We start from the raw sequence: 8,811 nt of genomic DNA, 5'->3' as shown, positions 1-8,811 counted from the left end.
GGCCTCGGCCCAGTGCCCGTTCTGTGGGTGATGGTCCGGCGGTGAATTGCGGCGAAGAAAACCCGCGAGGAGGTGAACTGTGTTTTTGAATCCCGAGCCGTGCAGCCGGCAGCCGTGGCGGTGCGGGCAAGGCCGGCTCCCCCGGGGCCTCCCGCGGGCTTTGCTTTCAGTTTTGCTTCCAGGTACAAATCTCTGAATGTGTGTAGGAAGGGCAGGTTTGAGAAGGTGGTAGTGGAAACGGGAGAAAGAGAAATGCTGTTGCAAAACTTTGATTCCCTGGTTTCCAGACCTTTATTGATCTCTAACTGATTTTAAGAAATCCCAGGAGTACAAATCCAGCTGGAGCACAGGTCTGTTTGTTTGAATCCCTTTTTACTGGTGTGTGTGCCTGGCCAGGAGTCACATCTGAGAGCTGTGTGTGACAGGTTATAAGGAGTTTGGATTTACAGTCAGACTTGTTGAGCAGAACAGCTCTTAGCCAAAACTCTATCAGCTTGTAGGAGAATACAGCTGGTTTGCCTTGTTATCACTACAGCTCAGGCTTTCCTGCTGGAATACTTTTAAAACTTTTAGAATATACCTGTGTGTAATTCCAGACTGTCCAATTTGAACCCTGTTCCGGTGAAATAAATGGCTGCAGAAGGGTGAACATCTGCATTTTCTGCACTGTTCCTTCCCCTTTTTTTCCCTCTTCCTTACTGTGCCAGTTGTGTCCTCCTGCAGCCCATTATAATAGAGTTTAATCACTCCTGATTTTCCAGTTAGTCAGTAGGCATAAATCTTGTTGGGGTTATGCTTATTGTTTCACTTATTATAGTTTGGGGTTTTGTATTGTCTTTCAGGGCTGACTTGGTTGGACTCCATTAACTTAAGTACATGTTGGATCAGGGCTGTCTCCATGGGTAGTGTTTTGTGCAGGGCAGTGCTGTGGTGGTAACCTAGGGACTGGGTGGGGACAGGATAAGGTGAGAGTGAAAGAAGAGTTGCTACTCAAAGGGAGTTTTGTCAACATTTGTGTTATTGTTGGGGGTTTTCCTTGGCTATTAAATAGTAACAAATTTGAACATCTGAAAATGCTTTTTATTTTTATAAGTAAGTTGTGATTTTTTTAAAAAAAATAATACTAAAAGAATTAGTAGTTTTGAATAAACAACTCACGAATATGTGACTTCATCAAGTACACAGTGTGGAAAGGCATGATCTCCTCATGAATTAAGAGCAAAATCAGGTTACTCAAAATCCAAGTGTGAATTAACAACATGAGTGTGTATCCAGAAGAAGTTCTGGCACCTTTTCTTCCAGCTCACAAAAATGGGAGCAGTGTAGAAGTAATTTAGTAAATGAACTGTTAAATTCTGATCATTCTTAGCTAGACTGAAGCTTCTGCTGAGGTCTAATAGTCTCAAGTATTCTCTGGAGAAAAACTTCGTTAGCTTCTGTCAGTCCTGTTGTCAGCAGTGGCTTATATCTCTTATCCTCATCTCCAGTGAAAATACTCAAACCTTTCTGGGCAGTGGAAATTGTAACAGAGTTGTGCACTTAACTATTTTCCCTTGAGGTTCTTGGGCTTTTTGGCTTTGGCTAAGCAAGTTTTCTGAGTGTGCCTTATGAGAAAGGAAAGGAAAACCTCCCTGGGTGAGACACTGGCACAGGTTGCCCAGGGAGGCTGTGGTTGCCCCAGCCCTGGCAGTGTTCACAGCCAGGTTGGATAAAGCCTTGAGCAACCTGCTCTGGTAGGAGGTGTTTCGGCCCAGGGCAGGGGGTTGGGGCTGGATGATCTCTAAGGTCCACTGCAACCCCTGAACACTCTGTCTTTCTGTTCTATTTTCATTAAAAGATAGAAGGCCACAGGCACTCACTGTTATACTGTGTGTGAAAGGGTTTGACAGTCTCTGCTTTATAGTACACTTACAAACTATCCTGTCTCTTGTTTGCTCTGTAACCACGTGTGCTTTTATTTAGTGTTTAAATAAATATCCTTAGCTGTTGCAGTTCTTAGTATATTAAAAGTCAGCCCTTAAATTAAGAATATTCCCTTCAGAAAACAGGAAGTTTGATCTTGGAGTTTGGATCTCATGTGTGAAGGATCTCTCCAATAAGTGTGTGTCTTGCTTTAACTCAAGTTAATGGAAGTTGAAATGTATGAGAACATCCTCAGCAAGTCGTGTTTAAGCTTCACTCTGCACAGTCAGTCTGACAGTACTCTGTGCAGCTCAAAGTGTTCCTCTGTTGAGTATGTCAGCATTAGCTGTGGGAATTCAGGAGAAATATCTCCCAACACTCAGGAAAACTCGCACTCTCCTCCTAGTTAAAAATGTTAAGGGCAGGAGAGGACTTCTGAGAAGAGTGGTTGATCTGAGAAAATATTTAATTGCAGGAAAAGTAGTGGTAACAAAGCCAGGGATAACTCTCCCAAGTTTTAGTTAAATCTGAATTCTTGTGAGAGTTAAAGAGACTCAAATTTATGCTGTTCTTGTGCATGTATTAATAAATGGTAACATGACTGTTCAGGGAGTCACAGTCATGGCATCTTTGGAGCTATTCTGTGCTGTATGTTTTTAAACATCTTGATTGTGTGGTTGGACTTTTTTGCAAGTAGATTTCATAATTTTTATATGCACTTAGGCAGTTAGTCCTGCTGACACGTAGTAACAGCTTTTGCCCTACAGCGTGTGCATAAGGTGGTGAGGCAGCCTTAGTTTACTGATTGCGTTGCTCAAAGCCACATTCATGTGTGAAGCAGAAGTAGCAGTTGGTTTGCTGAGCTTGCTGGACCTTGGGGAAGCACAGCACTGAGCTCACGGGGTGGGCAGGGCTGGGGGCAGCTGACTGGGCCTATCTGGATGGATTTCTGCAGTATCCATTGCGAGTTTGTGTGCTGTGCTCCTCAGGAGTGCTCACTAAAATCTTTGCCCTAAGTCATCAGGACAATCCTGCTGATTGCTGTGTGTATCTCAAGTGTCCTGCATGTCTTCAGTGGGACTGTCTCTTCAGAAAGTGTGTTGTCATGTAGCCCTTCGTTTTTGTCATGGTTCCGCTGTTAGTAATTATTCAAAACCTATGGATCCTGAAGATAATTAGGTGATCCCTTGTGCCTCTGCAGTTGCTGTAGTGCAGATTTAGCCCCTGTATGCAGGTCTGAAAAGGGTCTGTAAAGTTTCTGCATTTTGGTCAGTGGCCTTTTCTTCAAACTCTGCTGATGATTTGGTTCCTCTTGTTTCTGTAGAAGTGAAATGCCTGTCTCTTGTGTGTTTCTAGATTGATTTGGATACTATTGATGTCAGCAATCTCAACAGACAGTTCTTGTTTCAAAAGAAACATGTTGGAAGATCAAAATCACAGGTGAGGAAAAAGTCAAAGCTGAAGTCTTATTGCTCAGTATTATTTTATGGATAGTGTTAGAAACATGTCGCAATTTAGTTTCTGCTGCGAAGAGGTACGTGTTGGTTGGCTGATCATGGCTATCCACAACATTTCATTTTGAAAGTATTTAAATCACTTAAGGTAGTCAACCTATTTGATATTCAGCTGGTATCAAGTGTGTCTTTAGAAGGAAGGAAGAAATAATAAGTGGTTTTTTGTTTTCTCTTTGTTTGTTTTGTCTCTAGGTTGCCAAGGAAAGCGTGTTACAGTTTTGTCCAGAAGCTAATATTATAGCTTACCACGATAGCATCATGAAGTATGTTTGTTTTTCAGCTCTAGTTCCATGTTTTGATATGCAAGTACTGTGTTATTTAATGCTCTGATGGTGTGCTGTAAGATATTTCACAAAGCTTCCTCGGTGAGGAGAAACAGCTGTAAATGTGAGACCACCTGAGTGGGAGTGTGGATTTTGCATGAGCTTTAAGCTCTGCTAGTAAAGCTGTAGTCTTTGTTTGTTTGTTCTTCATTTTATTAGCCACATTTGCCATAGAAGTGTCTGCACTGTAAGGATGCCCTGATGTCTTGAGCAATGGTTACATTAAAAGAAATGTGAATGTTGAGGCTGTGGTTAAAGCAATTAAATCCTTTGAGTGTGTGTAGATAACTGCCATTTATATATGCCCCAAACTGTTAAAATTTAGTCTTTATGATTCACAACCAATGAGCAGAGCACAAGATTATGTAGATTTTCATTAGCTGTTTCCCATGTTTGAATTCATATTTGTCCAGTTTCTTACAAATTGGTATTCTGTAGTAGTCAAGTTTGAACTCTGATGTTCCTATCAGCCAGTGAAACACTGACTCCTTGCATCCTTCTCCTGAAGCTGTAAAACCCTCCATCCTCCTCTTTGCTCTCTTCTTTTCCACCTTCTTCTTTCCAAATCCCATGTCTCGGCCCCTGGGGGCTGGAGGCATAATCAAACAGCAGAGCTATCGCCATAATGAATTATGCACAGTCTGATGAGCTATGGTAATTACAGTCTGCATGTTTTAGCCACAGCTGATGCTTTGTAAGGTCAGTTACCACAGCTCAGCCAATTTACTCATTAGGTCAGAGTAGTTTAATCACTTTTTGTTGTCTGCCTCTTTCATTGGTCAAATTAGTACTAATTGCAGCAGCTTCCTTCCAGCAGCACAAAATCCATGCTGTCACCCAGCTGAGAAACGGGCAGAAGACAAATGGGGCAGTTAAAGGCTAACTAAATTTATAACGCTGTAATTTATCACACCAACATCAGCCCACCCTTTGCATGTGTAGAATTTCTGCTGTGGCATAGTAACTCCCAACTTTGATGTGCCATTTTAAGTGTGTTTTTCTTCCCCATAGCCCTGACTATAACGTGGAGTTCTTCCGACAGTTCACCTTGGTTATGAATGCTCTGGACAACAGAGGTGAAGTTTGACTGTGGTTTTATATTGGAGATGTTGCTTGTTCATAGAAACAGAACTGTGACATGTTCCTCTCGTAGCACAGCTGCAATGTCAGTTATGCAGCAGGTGTGCTCTTACCCCATCTGTGGCTGGACTAAGGCTTGTGCACTTTGCTGGAAACCTGAAAGGGCAATTAGTGCTCCCACAGGTGTTAGGAAAGTGAACACGACCTGCTACACTGCTGATTTATGGGAACTGATGTGCATTGTGGGTACATATGTAGCTTTGTTCAGTTGAGTTTGCTGGGGTTAGTAATGGGGATGTGTTTTGTGTTCATGGGAGAATGGACTGTGTGTAAATGGTGTGGTGCTCTCCAGTGAAACAAGGCAGGTGGAGGATGCATGTTTGCATAGGAAGCTAGTTTGAGTTTGGAGAAGTAAAACTTTTTTTTCCCCCAATTACTCAATTTTTTTCTTTAAAACCACTTGATGTGCAGCTGCTCGGAACCATGTGAACAGGATGTGTCTGGCTGCTGATGTTCCTCTGATAGAGAGTGGGACTGCAGGCTACCTTGGGCAAGTGACAGTCATCAAAAAGGTTAGCTCGTGTGCTACTCCTGTCATTGGCTATTTTGGACAACAGGGCCTTGGGTGTTTTCAGATAGAGTTACAGTTCATCTGTTAATAGCTTATACTGTCAGTGGCCTTTACAGTGTGACAAGTAAATACTTCATTTTTCACCAGGGAGTGACAGAATGTTATGAATGTCAGCCGAAACCGACTCAGAAGACTTTTCCAGGCTGCACGATCCGCAATACGCCCTCGGAGCCTATCCATTGCATCGTGTGGGCTAAGTATTTGTTCAAGTAAGTGAGCTTCTGAAAAAGGAAAACAAGCACTGTGCTTCACTCTCCTGCTTTCCAAACCTGCAGAGAAATAAAACAGACACACTTAGTTTTTAAAAATTAATTATAATGGATTTAAAATTTTGAATGAATTCAAATGGACTGTAGTGAAAACCTCCAGTTCTTTGACCTGGGTGCGGGGTGGTTGTTTTTTCCCGTTAATACAAAGATGGGTGGTTGATTAGTACTTAGACCTTGCTCTAATATCACAAAAAATCTGGCAGAACAGTTTGGCACAGCAGTGTAGGTGGAGGTTACTTTATTCCTCATCTTTGTGTTAAGTGAGCACATTTTTCAGTTTAATGCATGTATTAACAAGTGTTTGGTGGAATCTTGGATATCCCACAGGTTTTAAAAATGCCTTCAGTACTGCATGTAAGTGTGAAGGTAAACTGTTGAGCAAGTTACACAGAGCTGTTCTGCTGAATTCACTTTCATACTGGGCATTTTGTGGTGTCAGTGCTAAGTCCACATGGATGCATCCCAGCAATTTAAGAAGCCATGTGTGAAGTGGCAGCCTAGTAGCAGGAATTCTGCAGTGGGTGTATCTGTTAGCACATGTATCAGTCTTTAACCAGATATGATGAAATTCCAGTGTTGTGTTGTTCTTAATTGTTATGTAGCCAGTTGTTTGGAGAAGAAGATGCTGATCAAGAGGTCTCACCTGACAGAGCTGATCCTGAAGCTGCCTGTGAGTGTGCTATAAGCTGGTAGCTTACCCTGTTACTGGAATGTTCTATTCAGTGGCTTGTTTATGTACACTTCTTAAGGTCAGAGTTCAACCCCATTTTCTTTCATGAGGATTCTGTTTCCTGTGCCTTTGGACAACAAGAGTTTGGGGTGGTTAACAGTAGTTTCCCTTACAGACCTTCACATACACTGTGCACAGTTGAGTTCACTCATCCTGCCACTCATTAGGTATTTGAAATAATGTCCGTGTTTTAGGTAACTTGATGCACAGTGCCTACCAGAGGCTTTTCCATGGAGAATGTGCAAAAAATACTCTTCAAAGTGACAGTAGTTTATTAGCTTCGCCTGCCAGAACTGTGGCCCTCGTGGGCAGCCTAAAACATTGAAATGGTTGTTTCAGCTGTTGTGAAAACTTCTGAATGCAGTGTAAGGTGGGTCACTGGTGTGCACTGGTTGTTCTCACACAGCGTGGGTAGAACAGCTGTGAGGAACATGGTCAATACACTCACCGAGCCTAAAGCTCCAGTTAAGACATCTGTGTGTACAGTTGAATAGGTTTGTATGTGTTTGGAGTCTCTACTCCCTCTGCAGCAAACAGTTTTCCCCATGTGCATAGAAACTGTTTAGAAGCAGTGGTGACACATGGTGTGTCAGTGTCAGGGCCCTGCCTTGTGAGGAGGAGAACAGGACAAAAAGTGAAACTCATGGGTTGAGATAAGAACAGTTTAATCATGCAAACAAAAAAATAAGTAGTGCTAATACTAGTGACAATTGTAATGAAAAGGAGAGAAAGGAATAAAACTCAAGACAAACAAGGGATGTACCATACATCCTCTCACGCCCACTGCCCCATCGATGCCCAGCCAGTCCCCAGGCAGTGATCAGCCCCTCCCAGCCAACTCCCCCAGTTTATGTGCTGAGCATGGCATTCTGAGGTCTGGAATATCCCTGTGGCCAGTTGGGATCAGCTGTCCTGGCCGTGCTCCCTCACAGCTTCTTGTGCACCTGCTCACTGCAGAGCATGGGGAACTGCAAAGTCCTTCACTTAGAGTTACCTCTTAGCAACAACTAAAGCATCAGTGGGTTACCAACATTATTCTCTTACTGAATCCAAGACACAGCACTGGACCAGCTACCAGGAAGAAGATGAACTCTATCCCAGCCAAAATCAGGACAGTCAGGGAAGAGTCAGTGTACCCTTTGCAATGGGAAGTTGTGCTTTGCATGGCTCTGTGGTTCCTTGGAAGGAATGGGCAAACCATGGAGTTGCAGATCTGTCTGGTTTACACCAGTCTGAATGTGCAGGGGACAGAGTCAAAAACCTTTTGCAAGGAGCCTGACGGAGATAAGCAGCCAAGGGCAGAAAAAAGGGTGAAGATCCTGAAGTGGATAAACTACTTGAATGATAGAGATAAATGGTGCTTAGAGGAGTGTCTCAGATGGGGGATGGGGGCTGTTCAGCATAGGTGACTAAGCAAAGTCACTCAGAATAGTAAGATGAGAGCTAACTGCAAAAAGTAGTAGAAAGCTTCACAATAGAGAATCACTGGGCAGTGAGGCATTGAGGTGGAATATGAAATAATGCAAATGATGCATTGGTGAAAGGGGAAAACATTCACAAATGTACACATAAAGTTGATTTTTCTCATTCAGTCAAGATAGTAATAGATAGTTCTATGAAAACATCAACGTGCTGCTTATTAGAAATCATGAGAGCAATTGTTGAATGTGGCTGGGGAAGAAAGAAAATTAATAGCATCTGTATATGTGGAAAGTTTTTGTATAAGAATAGCCAGAGGGAGGAAGCTGATTTGTTTGTGAAGTCCTAACCAAACTAAGAGTCCTCAGCCAGGAAAAGAGTCTACTAAAAGGGGGTGGTTAGACATTGATGAAATTGCAACATTATGTGGAGAAAATTAATGGAAAAGCATTGTTCATTGTTTCTGCCAATAATAGAACTGGAGGACATCAGATTCAGTCAGTGAGTGGCAGTGGCAGCAGCAAACAGGAGCAGGAGCTCTGCCATTTTATGGTCCCTGTATGATTTTGGTTATTGACTCTGGGGGAAATGTTTGGATGTGATTTTCCCTTTTCTAAGAAACAAAAATATTGGCTATCGTTTCATTAACAGGGGAGCCAGCAGAAGCAGAAGCCAGAGCACTAGCAACCAATGAAGATGGTGAGATTAAACGTGTTTCAACTAAGGAATGGGCTAAATCAACTGGATACGATCCAGTTAAACTTTTTACTAAGGTATCTTCTTTACTCCACATAAATGTCTTTACTTGAAGTGTATGAGGTGCTTTAAAGCGAAGTCAAAACCCAGCTTGGACACTCAGTGCTAGCCATCAGTGAGGGGATTGTGTTGTGACAGCCAGTTTTGCTGTCGTACTGGTCTCTTACAAGATTGCATGTTTTATGGT

The 8,811-nt window shown here is 42.6% G+C and overlaps 1 protein-coding gene across 1 annotated transcript in view; it reads left to right on the top strand.

Moving 5' to 3' along the window:
- Positions 1 to 3,258: 3,258 nt before the first annotated feature.
- UBA2 (ubiquitin-like modifier activating enzyme 2) overlaps positions 3,259 to 8,811 on the top strand; it is a gene marked incomplete at both ends in the record, with an annotated part of 20,883 nt that continues 15,330 nt past the window's right edge. Inside the window, 7 exons of the mRNA XM_009069200.1 lie at positions 3,259 to 3,342; positions 3,609 to 3,679; positions 4,751 to 4,815; positions 5,291 to 5,391; positions 5,538 to 5,659; positions 6,322 to 6,389; positions 8,520 to 8,641. Of these exons, the coding sequence (XP_009067448.1) occupies positions 3,259 to 3,342; positions 3,609 to 3,679; positions 4,751 to 4,815; positions 5,291 to 5,391; positions 5,538 to 5,659; positions 6,322 to 6,389; positions 8,520 to 8,641 (633 nt within the window). The remainder of the gene's footprint in view (positions 3,343 to 3,608; positions 3,680 to 4,750; positions 4,816 to 5,290; positions 5,392 to 5,537; positions 5,660 to 6,321; positions 6,390 to 8,519; positions 8,642 to 8,811) is intronic.

Source organism: Acanthisitta chloris, unplaced genomic scaffold, assembly GCF_000695815.1.
Source record: "Acanthisitta chloris isolate BGI_N310 unplaced genomic scaffold, ASM69581v1 scaffold31010, whole genome shotgun sequence".
NCBI classification, from domain to species: domain Eukaryota; kingdom Metazoa; phylum Chordata; class Aves; order Passeriformes; family Acanthisittidae; genus Acanthisitta; species Acanthisitta chloris.
Note: the sequence above shows the minus strand (reverse complement) of the source record. Positions and strands in the feature narration are given on the sequence as shown.